The 21295-nt window shown below is 39.3% G+C and overlaps 1 protein-coding gene across 1 annotated transcript in view; it reads right to left on the reverse strand.

Annotated features, from left to right (window-relative positions):
- The window catches only part of LOC145981019 (transmembrane protease serine 9-like), a 32531-nt gene extending 14447 nt beyond the window's left edge, over window positions 1-18084 (reverse strand). Inside the window, exons 1-9 of the mRNA XM_083114115.1 lie at window positions 17989-18084; window positions 14788-14876; window positions 14052-14128; window positions 10309-10424; window positions 9139-9310; window positions 5374-5484; window positions 2753-2899; window positions 1657-1807; window positions 410-510 (exon numbers count right to left, since the gene is read on the reverse strand). Coding sequence (XP_082970241.1) covers window positions 410-510; window positions 1657-1807; window positions 2753-2899; window positions 5374-5484; window positions 9139-9310; window positions 10309-10424; window positions 14052-14128; window positions 14788-14854 — 942 coding nt within the window. The 5' untranslated portion in view covers window positions 14855-14876; window positions 17989-18084. The remainder of the gene's footprint in view (window positions 1-409; window positions 511-1656; window positions 1808-2752; window positions 2900-5373; window positions 5485-9138; window positions 9311-10308; window positions 10425-14051; window positions 14129-14787; window positions 14877-17988) is intronic.
- Between the last annotated feature and the right edge of the window lie 3211 nt (window positions 18085-21295).

Below are 21295 nucleotides of genomic sequence, written 5' to 3' on the forward strand. Positions count from 1 at the left end.
GTCCTGAGTTCAATACCTGGGGAAGGCACATAGTGGTTCAGAACCCACTTTAAACTCCAGGTCCTGTCTTATCTGTGAAGTGAACTTAAATCTTGAAATTTGTCACATGGTAACAAAGTTGTCAAATGTAAGGACAATAACTTTTGTCAGCCAACCTTGATTTCTTAGGAAACAAGTTGCAGATGGACTACACAGCTTCTGTTCGTAAACTCCTTCCGTCTCCAAGCGGCATATAGTGCTGAGAACAAGACTTAATCCTTCAACTCTGGCACGATGACTTTAGTATTAGAATCTTACAATGATTTGTGGAAAATATTTGACAATACTCTCTAGCAACAGATATTAAATTCAGTAACAGATAAAGAAAGACAACAATATTCCATTCGATAATAAATTACCATGTACTTACCATGAATGGATAATCTGTTCTGGAAACATATCTCCCATCAAGAACCTCATGTGGCTGCCTATTCGGACTGACGCAGAGCTTCTGCCAAATAGAGGAATGGTCTGAAATACATGCATAGCAACATTAGAAGCGAATCTGAACTGGGCATAATCCGTCGACTGTTTGTTTTTCATGTAATACTTTCTTACGAGACACCACATTTCCCCCAGCTGAGAGTTGATTCATTTTCCCATCAATTATTTTATTCAAAGAAGGACATCATAGCTAAGATCTTCCAATTACCGACTCCTGCAATAACCATGCAGTGCATTGCAAAGGGAGCGCACAACTAAAGTCGTGTTACATTTTTGAACTGAAGCCGGTGGTGCTATCCATACGTATAGCAAAGATATTACTATAATCTTGAATAGAAAGTAATGCAATCCTTCCCCCACAATTAATGCATGCATTGTGTCCCTAGACGATGTTCCTGCATAAAATACATCAATATCTTACGTATGCACAGCATTTTTTCTGGATTACCTAAGGGACCATGGCTGTGCAGTCTAAGGCATTAGACTTTGGGCTCTGGCTACAGAATGTGTGCAGGTTCGAGTCTCCTCGGGGGAAGCCTAGCAACTTTTCTCCTCAGATTTTGGCCTGTGTATGAGACGGTGGCCACCAAACATTGCGAGGAATGAGTAGCGTGACTCTGTCATGGGAACCTGCAATGACTGGAGGTTCATCGTGCTGACCACACGTCACACCGTAGCTAGTTGAATGATCTCCCACCTCTGCTGAAGCATATGGGAGTGAGGCCGGCAGTTTGTAGGTAGGCCCTGGCCTTCAAGAGCTGTTGTGCCACAGGTTGTCATTATTATTATTATTATTAAGGGGATGTGTCCCCTCACTAATTATGTCTTGAGAGTCCAGAACATTTTCAGCAACAATTTAATAGAATCAACATGACGTTCTTATCCATAATTTTCAATAAAAAAAATATATATATATATATATGTGTAAGGTTATTTCAGCGGATGCAAAGGCATATTTAGTGCAATTTTTCACTTATATTAGGGCATGGTGCAGCATTTTTAGTGATTTTGGTAAAATTGATACGAAAGCGGTGGAAGGGTGTGGTAGTCATGTGTTGTAATCCACATATGACCATCATAATTTTCCCACTGTATTTGGAAATGGGTACTGCCCCTAATTTTCAGTCCTTCATTTCAATAAGTCTATGGAAATGCATAGAGAGTTTCACTTGCCTACATCCTTAAGTGATTCATGAATCCAGTCCAAGTAAAGGCTGACTGTAGCGACGGTTGTGAATTCGGCAGATTCGCAGATTTCTGGTATGATGTCCACGTTTACTCCAAATACTACATCATTGCAGATGAGCCCCCCTCCAGAATCGCCCTGTTGGAAGAGATTTTATGTTCAGTAATCACAAACTAATGATAAACCCATTTTAACTCTAGAACTGTCTTTCTGAAAGTGAGCTGTGTGGGTTCTTTCCAATAATGTTACTTGTGTGTGGATGGGTGTTGCTAAGAGAGTTTAATGTATGCAAACACTTCACATTATACAACTTGTAGTTTAGTAAATATATGAAATGAATTTGCGATAAAAGTAAACAAGAACAAAAAACTGGGCAAAAAGTAGTTATGAAATTTTTATGCATGATCTAGTTGATACGGATATGCATATATGGAAATGGTTTCTTCCAGATAGGGATAATTTACCACTATTTTGATGCCAAATTTACATTTATATTCTTTGAAATGCATTATTTTTGTACATTTTCTTATGAATAAAGTGGTGGTGATTAGGGGGATGTGGGGCATTTGCTCCCCCTCCCCACTTATTGCCCCTCCACTATGGCTTCTTAATGCTAGGCCTTATATAACAAGAGAAAATAACAGTCGTTGACACCTCCTTCACTCCCAAAGATGTGGCATCCAATCACCGCTATTGTCTGAATATATGTGTATGTGTGGACATAACTTGATAGATAAATGTTATATTTCAAAACAGAAAAACTAACTGAAGCAAAACTTTAGCTATAGAAGTATGTTGTTATGAGGATTGAACCAAAATTTACACTCACATTGTTTAGAAATTTATTACTGTGTAACTGGTTAATAATAATACTAATAATAAAAAATGTGAAATCTTCGGTCAGGTGGAAATTTAATACTTTCCATCTTACAGTGGCAGCAATTAGGAAAGGGGGGGCAGTTGCTCCCCACTTCTTGCCTGCATGCTATGACCTCTTAATGTAAATTTTCCTTACCCTCCTCCCCAGTTTTCCCAATTTTGTCACCCAATCGCTGCCAGTGATAACATATATTATGTACTTACATGACATATACTATTGTGGCCTATGACATCAAAGCATGTGGCTACTGAAGTCAAATCCACGCCACAATCCTCTTGGTACATCTCGTGGCATTTTGATGTATCAGTTGAAAGTCTCAAGTCAGCCTGCTTTAAGCAGGGTGCATTGCCCTGTAAAGATTACGCCATATTACAAGGACATTAGTTTCTAATTTTGCATTAGATGATATGAATACTTGATTCCTACAGTCCTTGGGAGATGATTATTAACATTTCCTTCCATTATTTTAGACACCATTCATCAGCAGCCATGACAGTTGTGAAACTTACGAGAAGGCAACTGGTCTCTCATGTTTTACAAAGCAACCGGTTTTCATTGATTCTATTGTTGGTAATAATAACCCATGGTATAGCAGCCTGTTACAGCCCAACCAGTTGTGGGATGATGTGTGGTCAGCACCAGGCTCATAGCCATGATCTTATTTGGAGGGTGGGGGCTAATTCCTTATCCACACAGGCCTTGCTAAAAATATTTGTAGAGGGGGCAGACCACTGATAAAACTTGATTAGTAGAAATAATAATGACAATAATAATTATTACCATGGTTATAATTGTCATTTTACAATATTAACTATTATAAGTTATTAAAAATAAACTGATTTTAATCCAAATTTATTATTGTTATTATTATCATATAAGTGGAGAGACTTTGCTACTTGATACACCGTATGAGTGAATATCCAACACAAGTGTTGTTCATTATTTTTCTTACATTTTGTACAGTTAGTGTACTGAATATCATAGTTAATATATTTTGTTATTAACTTTTTGCACATTCCATTAAAAAAAAAGGCTTTAAAAGTTAGGGGCAAATTTTACTCCTAAAGTTTATATTGTATGATCTCTCACAAGGAAAAATGAACCTGGTTCCTCTATTATACACTAAACTTTTTCCGATCTAATGTTTAATCCTGCTAAGGAAGTAAAATTAATTACCACTATACACTATTTAAATTAGATATTTGTAAGATTTTGGAGGGGCGGCTTCAGTCCTCTTAGCCCTCCCCCTGGCTACGTGCCTGGTCAGCATGACGAATCCCCAGTCATCGCTGTAGGTTTTCTATGACCTGGTTATGCTACTCATTCCCAATTTCCTCATGATGGTGGTGGCCACCAGTGGCGGCTTATGCTACTTACTGTTAGAAGGGCTGCATTCATAAAAAAAAATTATGTCGTATTTCTCTTGCAGCGTTAAAGAGCTAAAACGAACAGACTTTAAATACTGTACTGAATTATTCATTTTTACTTGTACGATTTACCATTCAGAACATCAGATTATATAACTTACTGCCAGATAACAAATAACTCTTTGAATCAATTCGAAAACTTAAACTATCATGCATTTACTGACAAGCGAAGTGGACGTGATACATGGCCGGCCACTGTTTCTCTCAGTAATCACATGTTTATGGGAGAGCTTTTGATTTCTACCACTTGGCAGTGCCACCGTACATTAGACCAGCATTGGACTGCAGTGAATGCAGTCTGCTCTTTAGCATTGACATGGGCCTAGCAGGGAGGGAAGTGGAAGCAGTGCTTACGTTAGAGTTAACATGGAGATGTACTGACAGTCCCCGAGGGGAAAGCAGATTCATATACCAGTTTGCCGCTTGTCGCGTGCCAAGTGATTTTGAAAGCTCCACACAGCGTAATGGGATGTAGTAAGATAGCAGAAGTGTAAATATTTAATTTTTGCACTAATGGCAACAATACGTAAATTGTTTGGGGGGGGGCTGCAGTCTTACAGCCCCCCTTCATCGGCCGCCACTGGGCCCGGGCCCATACACAGACTGAAATATCAAGAGAAAAGTTGTTATGTTTACCCCAGGAGACTTGAACCTACACATGTCCAGTAGACAGAGCCCAAAATTTATGTTTTAGACCACATGGCCCCAGTGCAGGACTCTATTGCTGGTTCAGGCAGTAAGTAAATGTGGATTCATAACTAATCTCTTGTAGTCATATAACCAGTAGCACATGAGGGACTGGTTCTTTGGATAACATAAAAGGATAGTCATTTCGATGAACAAGGACAAAGGACTTAGTAGAAATCCTAGATGTATGTTTTTACAGAGGGCGTTCTCTCACACTTTTTCCCTACCTTTCTGTCCATGGATATTTTATTACTTCTGTTTACTATCATGTTTGGTTGTTTGGATTATATTACCTGTATTTCACAACAATCATTGAAAGTGACATAGCAATCCCAGTGACTTCACCCTTGTATCTCTGTTGCTGTGATTTTGTTTGCATAACCTACTATTGTGAGACACGAAATAAATGGCATGGCTCATGGTTGCATACAAAGTATAGAAATACCATTTTGGAGGGCTTGTAGGGCAATGGGCTATTCACCTTGAGGTCTGTGTTGAAATGCTGTAGGTGTTGTAGGGTTACATCCTGTTTGTGTGTGTGTTCAAAAGGGAGTACAAGCTGAGTGTACCCCCATGTGAGAGGGAAGCCTAGTTTGCTTTGCACATGAGAATTCCTATCTTGAAAATGTGAGGCATAGTACGTATTTCATAATATTATTCATTGTTGCAAGTAGCATTGTGTGGATAGATAGAAATGCTAAGCAACTTACACCTCTTCCCCAACCGGATGTTTGACAAATTTGTCCTGGTTTCACAGCTTCCTGTCGACTTGGAAGAGAAATAGGTTTCACGTAGTCATTGAACTGAAATGGTGAATTCACCTTAGAGGAAAAAGTAAACAAGAATTAGCATAAAATATATATTATCTATTCTATTTATTCTCAAAATAACAAAAATATATCTTCTTGTAACAAAGCAACAAGCATAATGGATGCAGTTTGTACTGATTCTAGCTTCAATGTTAAAAACAATTACATTGCATATGTTTTCTTGTGTGAATAATTGTTTCGTTGCATTGAAATATTTATACAGGTTGTCTGAAAAAGGGTAATCAGTTTTAAACAATCAGAAAACCATTAATATAAATGTTCTAAAGATAATTAGAGAACACATACTCATTATCAGTGGCGATGCTACATAAAGGGCAACTAGGGCACTGCCCCACAACAATTTTAACACAAAAAGTTCATCTGAAGAGACGATCGGTATATACGCCTAACTATTTTTTTTGTTTTTTCCCTCAACCCCTACGTTGCTGCAACCAGACTTACAGGTTTTGCACCCTGTGCGAGGTTAATATATTTCTCCGTCCTGTTGGAGAGAGTCCAATCTCAGCTCTGCCCGGAGACGTGACGTCACTGACTGATCCAAACATTTACAGCATAGGCAAGGGACGGTCCCCTCACAATGGAAAAGCGCAAAATTCGTAGCCGTCTCTGGGCAGTAAACGAGGTGCCCTGCCCATTCATGTTTGCCTCGTTCAGTGTTTCCAACGCTTGGCAGGCAGTTCATTCGTTCTTCCAGCCTGCAGCAATAAGATAGGAAAAAAATCCCTCGAATGCTTTTCTTCGCGCTTGTTCCGGCGACCTGAAAAGTTGACAACACTCTTTATTGCACAAACTAGTCCCTCGTATTTTTAAAAAGATCCTCCTTTCTTCCCATTGTAATACTGATTTGGATTTGAGTTAGTGTGTGAGTTTGCGTTGCGTTCCGTCTGTGCGTGTTGGTCGCTTATGAAATAATTAGTTTTTCGCGAGTTTATAATTACTGTACGTGTTTATTTATTTGTGTAATTGTGTCTGTGTTCCAGCAACTTGACATGCAGAATATCTTCGTAAGTATAAACGAACTTTTTGGGGGTACATGGCCAATGTAAAGTGTTGTAACTCAACTTAACGCTGCATCATCTTCCTACTTAGTCATTGATATTAGTGGATACTTGGTGAATATGACATTGAATCATGTAGAAACTTTAATATCTACGCCTTTCAATTCATTGACAATGGAAGAGAAACTGCAGTGTAACGCGTCTGACTACCATGCTCAAGGTCCCGGGTTCGATCCCTGGCCGGTTCAAATCCGGGAACTTTTCTAACGGTGGAAGCGACCTCGGTGCCCACCCAGCGTCGAATAACATGGGTACCTGGGGGAAACTCTGGGGGGTAAAGGCGGTCAGGGGCGTGATGCTGATCACATCACCCCCACTCACGACCGGATCAAGAAAGTGTAGGGCGTTTCCCCCACATCCCCTATACGCCTTCATGGCGTGGTGCTATGCACAGGGGAACACTTTACTTTACTTTAACATTTTCCTAATCATTCCAGTATCTACCCAAAGTTTAGTTACTGCAAGCGTATAGGGTTCCGACGTCAGTATTCGAGTTTTTTTTTATTCATGTAATTTGTTCCTTATGTTGCTGATTTTTCGTATTCCTACGTAGTGAGTATTTAATGCTCTTTGGAGAGATATCTTGATCAGAATGTTAATTTTATTCCAAATTGTTCGAACAATTTACTTACTCCATATCAAGGAACTCCCCTCAAAAACATTAAAGAGGAATATAGAGATTAACTGCCCCCCCCCCTCCCCACCCAAAAGAAAAATGTGCCCTGCCTGACTGAAAAGGCACGCGCCGCCCCTGCTCATTATGGCAGTTAAATGCAACGGACATAGTGGAAGCACCACAGTTAAAAAAGTACAGTCAACTTCACTTATAATGAAGGATTCAGTTAATTGGTTCACTGTATCCAAAGTTCACTAAAAGCAAAATGCCTTCCCTTAACCTGAATTCAGTTTAGTAGCGACCAGTAGCATGGGTTTTTCAAAAATGTTATCTGCTTTCAATACCACAATTATGGCTGATAGATGTTATAATCTCACACCCACATTCCAGATGTCTTTGACCCAGATTTTTGTTCATTTCGTTCCATTTTTACAATCCCATCAGTGATCTCCTCCCCCTCCCCTAGAAAGAACTCAAATTAATAAAACTGTAAGTGGAAAAATTCAGCGAATAGTGATGGAGCCCTGTTGTCATTTCTTCATCTCTATTTATTGCAATTGCAGTGGAAAGGGGAAGAAGCAGAACCATAAGTTCTTGGGTCAGTTTGCCGTGTTTGTGGTGATATATTAACCTGACAACCTGAACTTGGCCAGTGAAATGCAGGTGACTGCAGAATTTCGCCACTTCAGTGACGGTCGGTTTGGTCACAGCCCAACAAAACATGCGAATATTCAATTAGAAGAGAAGTCCAGTTGTACTACTGTTGCTAATGTAGTTTTTTTGGAGCAAGGTTTGATTGATTGGTGTTTTAAGTCCACTTTATGCATGGTAAGGTTAATCATGACTGGACCTACAGTTTAAAGTGGGATCTGAACCACTATGTGCCTCCACCAGGTATTGAACCCGGAACCCCTTGATTACAAGGCGACGATGCTACCACTGTGACACCGGGGAAGCCCTTTTGGACCAATGTATACATACTTCCTGGTCTTCCTTTCTAGATATCAAACACGATGCTGGCATACTTTCCATATTGCACAAACAATAACAATATTTATTACGTATTGTGGTTTAAAATTAGTAAAGAAATGTTAAAATCTAAGATTTTTCATTGGGTGACAGCTTTTTTGAATTCTTTTCATCTCACTTTGATCAGATTTTGAGTATTTTTGTTCATTTTTCAGCAACAATGCCACCTTTTCTGCAATTAGAAAATTAGCTCATAGATTCCAATCACCATTGTGTTCTGGCTTTCGATATCTGGGCTTGCTACTTTTCAAGTAGATCTTCAATTTTCATCACAACGCTTGATCAGGGGACCAAAGGTAACAGCCCTGACCATTTGGCTTTTCAGGAGCCCAAACAAATGCAAAGATCAAGTTAGTTCCCAACAATGATGCCATTGTTAAAAGGGAGAGCAGTGGCAACAGTGAACAAGTGGTCCTCTCATGATTCCTCCAGTTTTTTAAACAAATATTTTGACTATCATTTTACAATACAATCATTATTAGTATGTGTGTATTTTGTATTCACTTTCAAATTTCTGAAAATTTTTGTGTAACCCCCCATCTACCACTCAACCCTCTTTAAATTTTTGTTAGTGAGGTGGGCAGCAGGAATTTCTAAAGTATATTGATTTCTGGTTTTAAAAGTCCACTTTATGTACAGAAAGGCTAATCGGGACTGGACCTACAGTTTGAAGTGGGATCCGAACCACTGTGCCATGTGCCTCCACCGGGTATCGAACCCGGGACCCCTTGATCACAAGGCGACGATGTTACCACTACACCATTGGGGAGGCTTTCTAAAGTATATCTTAGTTAATTCTCAGCCAGGGTAGCAACATGCAACTACCAAAAGTTCATTTCGATTTCAGGAAGCACTGTAGTTACTAGGTTCATTATGGTAATAAGAGCATTATTATAAGATTTATATAAATCAAGTAGGTAGTAAAACTGCAAGAACACTTACTTTTATGAGAGCTATATCATTACCATTGTCTCTGAAGTTCTCGTAAGGAATTAACTTCTCGGCCTCCTTCCTCTGTTCATACTTGGTGGTCACATTATCCTTAATCTTGCTGTCCAATCGTCCAGCGGTTATTTCAACAATGGCACAGTTGTAGTATGTAAACTTTCTATACCTGAAACAGGTAATAATGTACAGTGGAATAGACAAGTATTGCTTGGCAAATTGTCCATAACTATTTTCATTAATTTTTCTCTTGCATGGTACTTTTTTTTATGACTAGGTTTTTGAGTATGCTCGTAAGTTTTATTTTAATTCTTGAGAATTATGAATTTCCATGCTGTTGTATCAGGTGCGGATCCACAGGGAGGGTGATAGGGGTACATCATGATGCCTAATATTTTTGAACAACTCAAATGTTCGGACTTTTATCACCAAGTTTAACAGGCTCAAGATATTTTTAAAGTTCGATTATATTTGACTTTATGCTCATGATAGACTGATTGAATTGAACCTACAGTTAAAATTTGGCTCCGAACCACTGTGCAATATGCCCCAAAAGGGGATCGAACCCTACAGCCATGGAGAGAATAGGTTTTTGTCTCTTGTATTTATTCACTTTACTGTTTACTGTATGATATTTTGTTTATATAAAACAATGCAAGTGTAGGTTAGAATTGATTCTTGGTGAGGTGAGGTACATGACCGAAATTTGCCCTTCCAACATGTAGCTTCTGGATCCGCCACTGGGTTGTATGGTTAGTACTTTCTGGACTTAGGTACTTGTCTGTGCCTAGAATAGAATAGAAAGGTATTTTATTTACTACAGAGCAAGGTTCAGCCTGGTTTACATTGGTCGAGTAGCTGGAGCGAATAGGGTAAAGCGAGCTACTCTCCTCATTTAAATTAAGAGTTAAAATACACATATTAAAATTACATGGAGGTTAAAATTTGTACCCACAAAATGAAAATCGTTCCAGCACCATGAAACACAGGTATGCACTATCCAATTTTACAAGTCCAGCCCCCCCTCCTCTATGAAAAAAATCCTGCGTACCAGTGCCTGCCAGCATTTCCATCTGTATAGGAACTGTCTTCTGTGCAAAAGCATCTTGCCCTTTTTACAGAATATTTTGTCTAAAGTTTTACTTAAGGAGTACATAAAATACTAACATCCCAGCAAAATCTCCAACACAATGTCCGGCAGTGAGCACCCAGTGTTCGTTTAAGATACTTCCGCCACATTTGAGAAAATACCTGTTGTGACCTGTCTTTACATTTATGGATACCTGAAATAAAGAAAACAATAACTATGCTAATTTTAAATAATTGTACCCAACTATAATGAGCATAAGAGTGGATCAGTTTAATAAAGTCATAATATTTTCCATTATACAGGGTCTTTCACTCGCTCTAGGCCCTTGATTTTTACTCATAAAAATCAAACTATTGCTCATAATATAATGAAATTTGCTAGTCTTTGTAGTCTTTACATGGGCATCTGTGTGCATCTGGGTGATTCTGCTGTTAAATGCCAATCGTATGGATGTGTGCTTTCAGTCTGAGTTCTTGGCCCTGCTGTTGTGACGTGCCTGATAGCGGTTTGTGTTTATGTTCGGTTAACAGTTCGTGCTCATAATTGGGGGTTCATGATTGCAGTACAGTATGAATCGGTACTCAGTGGAACAGTGTGTGTTTATTGACACATAGTGGTTTGGATCCCACTTTAAACTGTAGGTCCAGTCCCGATTAGCCTTACATGCGTAATGTGTACTTAAAACACCAACTCAATCAATCGTTCGCATATACTGGAAAACAGAGTCCATAAATCATGAAACTGCAAGACAGCATTGAGCGGGAAATTGACACTGTGACATGATGTGTTGGTGGCTACCTTCTGTAACATGGAGAGGCATTGATGCTAATGGCGACCACTTCCAACACTCGCTGTGACGTCACCATGCTTCTCATACACCAAGGCATGTCCGCAAATTTCATTACATTATGACCAATAGTTTGATTGTTATGTGTGTGTGTGTGTGTGTTGGTATATTACCTTTTCCAGATTGAGGTATTGTAATCAATGCAACTCGAGTGGCGTAAGAGACTGACATCTATTGGTCAGCTACTCAACTTCTCTCTTCCATTCAACAGACAAGACAATGTGGTCATTTTAGTGAAACTTAGCACTTTGCACATGAGATATGGAAACATGAGAACTTCAGCCATAGTGTTATTTTCTACGCCCAATAAAGCTTTCTTACTTACACACTGAATTTAAAATATAGGATAAAATATTAGAGTTCCTGTACCTTATTCATAGAAAAAAAGCCTGGTTAATACCATCTTACTTACTCACAGAGCAATAATTGCAAAAAAGATGTAATGCCATGGACATTTCATTATAGTTGTTTGTTATTTAGTTGAAATATTGTATTTTTTTAAAAAATTTGCCAAATATTTATGATGTCACAGGCAACTAGTATCAAATGGACAAATAGACTAACCTTCATGTGCCAACCTGGCAACATAATTGAACAAACTGAGAATACGTGGCTTTAAAACTTGCAGGTGAAGAAATGTGTTGAATTTTTTAAATGTATTTGATAAATTGTCGTATTATTATATCATAGTATCGTACTTTCAGTTAAATATATAGTAGATTCAGAATAAAATAAATTATTGAAAATCAAGTTTACGAGGAAGCCACATTCTAATGTGTGAGGATCTTCAAGATGTTTTCACCAATGGATTTTCAAAAGTCCACGAGAGGAGATTACAGTGGGGAGGAAAGTGGAAAAAGCAGTAAACCCTCTCGACAGAAAAGAATATGCATAGTGGGAAGCTTGCAAGAAGATGCAGAAGTTTGTAATGCAGCCAAGACATTTGGAGTACCAATTGTGTACTCTGCCAATGGGGTTGACATATTAGAGGAAACCATATATGACACAGTGTTTGCGCTGGATGATTTTAGTGGCCCAGTTTTTGCTGAGTTGCACCGTTTGAGATGCAACATAATTGGACCAACTGCACTGAAAGGGAAAGCAGCAGAGAAAGAATTTCCAAAAAATGTCCGGCCTCTCTTCTGCCAGGCAATGTGTGGCAAAATCATTTGTTTGACAGGTTTCAGAGATTTAGAACATGTTGCTCGATTGGTAGAACTTGTGCACAACATGGGTGGAGGAGTTAGAAAGAAAATATCTTCCAAAACTACACACTTGGTAGCAGCACAGTGCTGCGGGGAGAAGTACCAGTATGCTTTGACCTTTAACATTCCTGTGATGTCTGATGCTTGGGTTTTCAAGAATTGGGAGAGAAGAGGAGAGTTGGGAGCAAGTTGCAACAATGAAGAGATGATGGTTTACAAAATGAAGCCCTTTGATGGATCGAGAATATGTTTCTTTGGGTTTTCTGAAGAGGAACGACGACACATGATAGATGTGCTTATTGAGAATGGTGGAACTTACACGGAGATAACCGATCCTTCATGCACACATGTGGTAGTGGAAGGCAAGGAGGCCTATGACATTTTGAAGGCTGATATGCTGCCTCGTAAGGTGTTGGGAGGTTTGAACCCAACAGTTTCTTCCTTTAAGGTTCCCATATCACCACTTCAAACCCTCCATACAAAACATGAGGGTTGTAGCAAAGGTTCCATACTTGAAGAGGTAAAGGGCAAGCCCTCAGTCTCAACTGCTCCAGAAAAGTATTCAGGCACTTCTTTCATTGTGAAAGCAGATTGGTTCTGGGCCTCTGTGAAGCTGGGAGGAAAGTTAAGAGAACGTGATTCAGTGTGGCAGCTATGAGAAGGTTCAGTGAGTGTTCTGAGGCAACTGGCCTAATGAAGCATCCTGTGCTGTTGCATATGTGTAATTAAATACATACACATCTTATTTTTCCTATAAATTACTGTTGGCAGTTAAACTCATGCCAAAAGAAGAATTTTTTTGCACATGACTAACTGTTCAAATTATGCTCATAGATAAAATGCATTGTAGTTAAAAAAGAAAGAAAAGAAAAAGTGGTGTGCCTCTCTCACGCAGGTTTGTAAGAATATGAGAAAGATTTTTTTGTTATAGGTTTCCTACATAAAGTAATTTATGTACAACCACATTTAGACCAAAATTCAGTAAAATTAATTACTTTGGAAAGTGATATTTTTGCAGCAATGGTATTACTTTATAAATTTTCACAGAACTTTATGTGTATATGTAATGTATTTATTGATGTATTAATAAATAGACCAAGAAGCGTTCATGTGAGAACATATCATCATTTATTTAAAATACACATTTTAAAATCTCCAAATTGTGACTGTGGTAATTCAAGGTGTGATGCTCATCATATTATTTTGGAATGTCCAATCCACTCAGAGAAACAAAAGACTTTATACAAAACGTATCAAGAATTAATGTGCTATTTCCCATAACTTTTGTTTCATTGTTGTACGCACCAGATATTCGAATTGGATATATTGTACTTGCTTTATTTTAGACAAGTTGATATAAAATTGTAATATATATTTCTTTAATGAATGGGCCGGACCCTGTGGCCGAGTGGTTAGCACATCATGCTGCGACGCCAAGGGTCCCGGGTTCGAATCCCGCTCAGGCTTAGTTGTTTGTGAATGTCCATTTATCAATTTCATCATTTCATCACTCATCCTCATCTTCGCAAGTTAGCCAAGAGGCACAAAACGCAAAGTAAAATAAACTAAATCAATCAATCAATCAATCTTTAATGAATGAGTGAATGTAGTTATATAAAGAAGGTATTTAAGAGTGTATTTGAACTTATTGTGTAAAATTTATGTAAAAATTGTATCTCATGTACTTATGCTGGGCTACACTTACAGATTATGTAAATGTCACCATGAAAAATATTGTAAAAACCTTTATAAAGGGGGTCACCCTTACCGCATGAGGAACTTCTCCCAGGTTGACTCTTTGGCCACCAAACAAACGCATGTTGCTCTCCCGTCCACATAGCTCATCTGCAAAATTAAGAAATTCTGAATAATAATTTAATGTCGAAGGGTGAAACATTCTTATTTCCTGATCCTGATGTTATAGTTATAAATTTGATATTGCATTGGTCTCTTTAGTCAAGATGAACTGGAATACTACTAAAGGAATATCCATGCATTGGGCGGAAATCTAATCCTAAAAATACTATTTAAACTATGCACAAGTGTATGTAAGTTCTATAACGAAATAATAAAATTATCGGTCCTAATCAGTGACGACAATTAAAGGGACAGTTGCCGCCCCTGCACTATGGCCTCTTATGCTAAGCCTTGTATATCAAGAGGAAGTGCACTCCCCGCCATGTTTTGGCACCACCGCCACTGGTCCTAATATATTACTCACGGGCACAGCACATTGCACGCATGCACATGAATATTTTCATTTTCGACTCAACAGAGGTTTTAACAAGCGCCCCCTATTATCTGGGGATGAATCCTATTCAAGAGTGTTGTCTCATATCAACCTTCCGGTGGGTTGCTAATCCCATCAATTTTTTTTATGACTCTACTTGGAGCGAGCAATGACTGATGTTACTGCTATTTCGAGATCAACACAATGAAACTCAGGGGGTGGGGGGGGGGCAGTCTTGCACAGAAATAATAATAATGAAGATGGATGTGATTACCTGGAACCGCATGAACATAAGCAACTGCTTCAGCCAGTAGAAGTAGAGGAATAACAGACGCCTCCATTTTCAGTTAATACCAATGCATTCTGGAAAACAAAAACCCACTGGTGTGAATTGAATATACAAATATATTCACCGTACATGTATCGTATACATTAAATATGGCACACGTGATTGATTTGGTGTTTTTTAACTCCACTTTATGCACAGCAAGGCAAGCCCGTAGCTAAAATTGATCTCGAGGGGGGCTTACGGGTTATTGGGGGGGGGTTGCAGACAAAGTCCATTTTAGAAAGCTTAACAGTATTAATTGAAGGTAAATTTCATGTGGGGGGGGGGCCTCACCAAGTTAATGTAAAAAATAAAATTTAGAAATATCATGCAAATACTACAGTTTTTTCTATATCTTCTAAAACATCCCTTGAAGTGTTAATTCACTTCTACTGACATCATCCCTTACTACACACTCTATACTACTTTTGATAATACAGATATTTATATGATACAAGAAAAAATACACGGTATTCAATCATCATGCCTACAGTACATTCCATCCCTGCCCGAAGCAATAAAACTCCCCTTCGTTTCCAAAAATTGGGAGCTGTTGACCATTGATGCAGATGTGGTAGGGGCAGGGAAGGTACAGATAAAGAAGTTCCCTTAAAGAGAACTTTCTAAAGTCTAGAGAATCTTCTACCTAGACTTCGGCTCATAAACAAGATGAATGAATGTATAATAGCTGCTGTCTGCATTTTCACTTTTCACTGCAAACAAAATATACAAAAAATAGATTTACCTAATGTCAAGGGGCTGACAGCAGTGCCAGGGGCCCCTGGTCCCTACCTGGCTACGGGCCTGCAGCATGGCTAATCGGGACTGGACCTACAGTTTAAAGTGGAATCTGAACCACTGTCTGCCTCCACTGGGTATCGAACCTGTGACCCCTTGATTGCAAGGCAACGACGCTACCACTGTGCCATCAGGGAGGCCCCACATTAGATGTGGAGAAACTGAGGAGTTTAGTTGGTGTTTTAAGTCCACTTTATGCACAGAAAGGCTAATCGGGACTGGACCTACAATTTAAAGTGTGATCCGATCCGAACCATCTTGAGCCTCCACCGAGAATCGAACCAGGAACCCCTTGATTACAAGGCGATGACGCTACCATTGCGCCATCGGTGAGGCCCTAGAGAACCTCATTAGTATTTTTCGATTAGTTTACAAAAACAATCTCAGGCCGAAATCAAATGGCGGCCGTTTTTTTTATCGGAAGGCAAATCTTTAAACCGCCATAACCACCTGCTCTACAAATGTGATATGTTTTTTTCATTTTACTTGAAACTATTAGTTATTGAGGAACCGTTATAAAATTGGGGGAAATAAGTTTAACCTCATCAGATTTTATCAAAACGTTACTGCTCGAAGTGAGGGGGATACGGGAGAATGGTATCCCCCCTTATCAAAATTTTCGCAAAGCACCCCAAGCTGTCTCATAGTCACCATGTTAAACCATACGAGCATCACTCCAGCTCACCTCGACTAAACATTTCCCAAGCTAACATTTTCCACTTCAAGTAGGTAGCGTGTAGGGATTAAAATATTCCAAAGATTTTTTTTTAATTAAAGAATTTACTTTTATGAGTTCACGAACATGTGTTATTCTGAACTTGTCACTAATAATAACCAGTTTCCCCTCCCCGCCACATTTTATGAACGCTCGTGGCCAGGTCGAGATTCTGACTCAGGGTGTTGAAACACCTGACGAGCATATACGTACATCATAAGTTCGTTCTAAAGTGGCTCATATTTTAACCATTTTTTTTAAAGAGATTCGTTGTTGAAACGGGAATGTTGAACATCCATTACTTTGATTTATAATTTTATTATTTTTGTGCTTGCACCGTTTATTTTGCAGTTTTTACAGTTATTGATATGAGACTTGCTCAAGTGTTTTCATTGAATATCTTATAGGTGTTTTAACAAGTTTATGGAAATTTCGTATCCAGTAACGTGTACAGATTAGACTCTTAGAATTGACTATTTTACACACAAGCACGCCAATGCAACTTGTAAGGAAGTTTTCTTCATGTTTACATAATTAATTTCTACTAAAATGTTAAACCTTAAAATGTTACTTTTGTTGGTATTTGTTCATCTTCATATTTCTCTCGTTTCTTCTTGTCTTATATTCTCTCCCCCCATCTCTCTCGCTCTCCCCCTCTCTTATTTTTGTCCATCCGTTTTGTTTCTATTTCTCGTTTTCCTTTCTGTATTTACTCGGATTTTCGACACACGTTCTTCGTAAATGTATTTTTTCAAAAAATATTTTTATTCACTCGTATGTTGATTGACCTTGTGTTTAATATCCACTTTATGCACAGATAGGCTAATCTGGACTGGACCTACAATTTGAAGTGGGATCCGAACCACCTCCACCGTGCAACAAACCCGGGACAAGTAGGCCTTGAAATATTCCAGATAGGCAATTGAAACCCCCCCCCCCAAATAAATTAGTTTGCGCACGCCTGTGTATGTTTCTGATCCCATATCTCTCTTTAACTGTTTCGTGTTCCATCTCTTACTTTCTCGCGAAACATCTTAAAACAAATCACTATGTGCCTTACCTGGTATCGAACCCGGGACACCTGGAGTACAAGGCGACGAGGTTACTACTACGCCATTAGGGGGCATTTCAACGAGAGAGGTCTACAGAGGGTTGGCAGAATAACCGCGAAAGAGATTAAGCGCACGAAACGGACCAATCGCAAGAGGGCACAACCGGGAGACGTAGGGGAGGAACAAGAGTGAATCGGAACATGAGCGAACGGAATAATCGAGAAACAGATTGAGCTCGAAAGGTTTAAGTTCGAAATGGAAAAACCGCGAAAGGAATTACTGCGAAACGGATTAATTCCGAAACCAAAATTGAAGACACGAATAAGCGCGAAAAGAACAACAGCGAAACTGATTAAACGCGAAACCAAAATTGAAGACGGGAATAAGTGCGAAAATAAGAACCGCGAAACGTTCATTTTCGCGCTTAATTCCTTTCGCGGTTGTTCTGGCGACCCGGCTACAGTATCCAGTGGGAGAATTCTCCCACAGCTCCCGCCCCCTGCAAATACTACCCTGGTGAGAAGTTGCACAGGACACTATGTACTCAAACTAAAGTCAGTGACTTATCTAGGTAATACATGCCTTCTCTTATGCGGACACCTTGAGCACACGTACTGCAATGTTGAATTTTCTTCTCATGCTGGCGACTTAACAAGAATGCCATGTATAAAGTAGGGATCGTTTCTACGCATAAACTCGCCTCCAGCGCGCATTTATCACCTACGGATAAATTTTAACGACTTGATAACGTCGAGTCTTTAAAGGCTCACAATAATTACATTGGAGACATGCATAGCTTCGCTGCTCAACAAAAAGGCATGAAGAATTCGTTCTTGACTATGACTCAGTTTCCACAACAAATCTATACAGTGGCGTGCACAACGGGGAGGGGGCTATATCTCCCATCCCTATCTTTCATTTTAAAATATGTTAAGCATACACGAAACAGAACACCCGGGACATGGGTGTTCTTTGTGAGAGTCCTTCATCAATGTCATCACTCATCGTCATCTTCGCGATTAGCCAAAAGTGGAAGAAAAAGTGAATATTCGTCTTTTATCACCAACTTAGAAAAAATGTACATAATGCATTGTGGAAGTAATCTATTTACCTAGGTACTGTCTTGGCTTGCTTATGTTTATATTTATGTTTATATTTTGTTTATTTTAATTTATTTTGTTTCGTGTGTCCTTTTTAACACTATGGTACTGTTTTATTGTTGTGTCTTTCCGTTTTAAAATGGCTTCTGCTGTACTGGAAATTGCAATAGATAAATAGGCCTAAATAAATAAATAAATTAAAATATACAAAATCAATCCGGCACATTACCGGTTTTACTTCGGTTGTGCCAATTCACACCTACCCCAAGAGCCTAGCTGGAAGGAGGGTGCAAGAACAGTTTACTTTCTCTTGGTGCACGAGGTTAGTGCCATAGTGCAGGGCAAAAAGGTAGGAAGGGGCAAGTGCCCTCATAATCACCGCCATTGCCAGACGATTAAAATTCCTTCTCCAGGAGTGCCAACTTCACATATAAACATAACTCAATTGGTATAGCAATGTCACGGTATGCCAGAGACCCGGGTTCGAGTCCTGATCGAACCTGCATTTTTCTCTGAACTTTCTCCTAGAGTAAAGGTATGCAAGAGTATGCGGTCGCAGTGACATTTTTTTCACAATTGGCAAAGCTTCAGCTACAGACACGTTCTGTGTGTGCTTCTGAACTGATGTTTGGACAATAGTTTTGTTTTTGTCTCGCATAATCTGTAATTTATCCAGGATTACTATAATTTTTCAAAGTTGTAACGTAAGCTATAACATTCTAAGCTTATTTCCAAATCCAAAGTTTTGAGTTTCTGGCAGAATAAAGGACGATATGGGGGGAGGGGGGGGGTACGACCATAGTGACAGTTAGAATTCCTTGTCTATGTAGTTCTATAACCTAGGGGCGGTTATGTTGATTACGACAAGGGAGGGCATGAGTACGTACTGCGAAATAATGTCTGGAAAACACCATTCAAAAATCAGTTCTTTACAAGACCAAGAGCAAAATACAGAAAAGTAAAGAACAATGAATTTGAAAGACGTAAAACAGGCATTACAGTTACACCTAAATCGATTAGTATTGAGACCAGAGGTGTAACCGGTGTTACCGCAGGTAACAGCAAAATGTAAAGGAATTAAAAAGTTTTTTTCTCAATAAAATAACAACATTGTTAAATAAGTTAACCGACAGCGTTGCAGTTGAGTGTATATTGCAGAGGACACTTTTTCTGCAGCCGACAAAAGCGAAGAGACAGGCCGTTCCGCTACCCTCCAGGGGCAACAGGAGGAAAGGGCGTCAATGCAAGGGAACAGCGGGGCGGGGAAAGACTTGGAGCCAAGTGTGCTAGGGGGTTATTCATATGCCTGTTTAGGGGTGTAGCGTCAAATCATCGCCAACAAAACATCGACGGCAAAAACATCGATGCCAAAAATATCGACGGGAGAAACCTTTTTGGGAAAGTTTTCCACAATGAGGAATTCAAATTTAACCCCGAACATTTTGAGATGGGCTACCCTAAATTAAAAAGTGTTTCAGTGAAACGAACAATGCGTAATGAGCGAACTCAAGTTGCCAACTTACTTAACACAGTGCTACCAATGTTACTAGAGCGCGCGCCAAATCTCCTGCATATGGCGAAAGCCAATAGCAGCGCACTGCAGCGGTGCCATGTCTTACACGGAAAAGAGACAGCGTGTTTGAGCGAAACGCCTTGTCACGGAGAGCACGGAACTAGGCAACGCCGCACGTCTGTGATTCGCTGGTGCTTTCAAGGCCATATGCAGGAGATTTGACGCGCACTTTAATGCAGTGATTGTTTAGTTTCTGGTGACCATTTATCACTTCCCGCAGGCAGCGTTTGTGGTCTGGGGAAGGGAAAGGAAGGCTTCTCAGTGTGAAAGATGAAATGACCACCGGCTATTGTTATACGTTGTTTATTAGACGCGTCAGTAGAGCTCAAAAGCAACAGAGTGATTTTTTGTATTTGTAGCCACGGAAAGGAGGCCGAATGTACCAATATATTACAACTTGACTTTTTTTTCTTATTTTCTTTCGGTTCATGCATTGGTATACCTTGTAACATGGCCTCTTGCTATCAAAACGAGCTTTGTGAGTAACATTGTTAACATTGTACATGTAATTTTCAGTGAAGGAAAGCAAACTTACCTTTCTTTTCAAGTCACATGTACTGTACATACATACTACGTGTATATGCATGCGTATACATCGTTTTCAAGTAATATAGTATCTGCCCCTTTGCAATATTTTTTCACCCTTCCCCTCCAGTCTCTTTCCCCTGGCGCCGTCACTGTGTAGTAGTGCCGCTGTTGTATTTGAAACAAGGGGTCCGAAGTTCGATCCCCGGTGGAGGCAAGTTGTACAGTGGTATGGATTCTTTAAACTACAGGCCCAGTTACGATTAACCCTTCGTGGGTCACACGAGAAAAAAATACCTTGTTGATCGCTCACGGTGCCCGAGACCGGGCTCTTAAAATATGTTAAAGTAAAGTTCTAAAACGCCAAATTCTCAATTATTACGATTATATATGGTGTGTGTGTGTGTGTGTGTGTGTATGCAAAGAATTGAGATTGTATAAAACTACGAATTGCATGTTTTAGTTCTAAAAAAGAAATATACAGGACAAAATAAGTAATATTCCACATAACGAAAATTTCAATGTTACATGTGCACCCATAAAATAATAGTAATAATTTTTAAGTTTTCGTTATAAGTCCACTTTATGCACAGAGAGGTTAGCCTAATCTGGACTGGACTCACAGTTTATAATAGGATCTGAACCACTATGTGCTTCCACTGGGTATCAGACTCAGGATTAGATAATTGAA

The sequence above is a fragment of the Lepisma saccharinum genome, chromosome 28, assembly GCF_977018435.1.
Source record: "Lepisma saccharinum chromosome 28, izLepSacc3.1, whole genome shotgun sequence".
In the NCBI taxonomy this organism is placed as follows: domain Eukaryota; kingdom Metazoa; phylum Arthropoda; class Insecta; order Zygentoma; family Lepismatidae; genus Lepisma; species Lepisma saccharinum.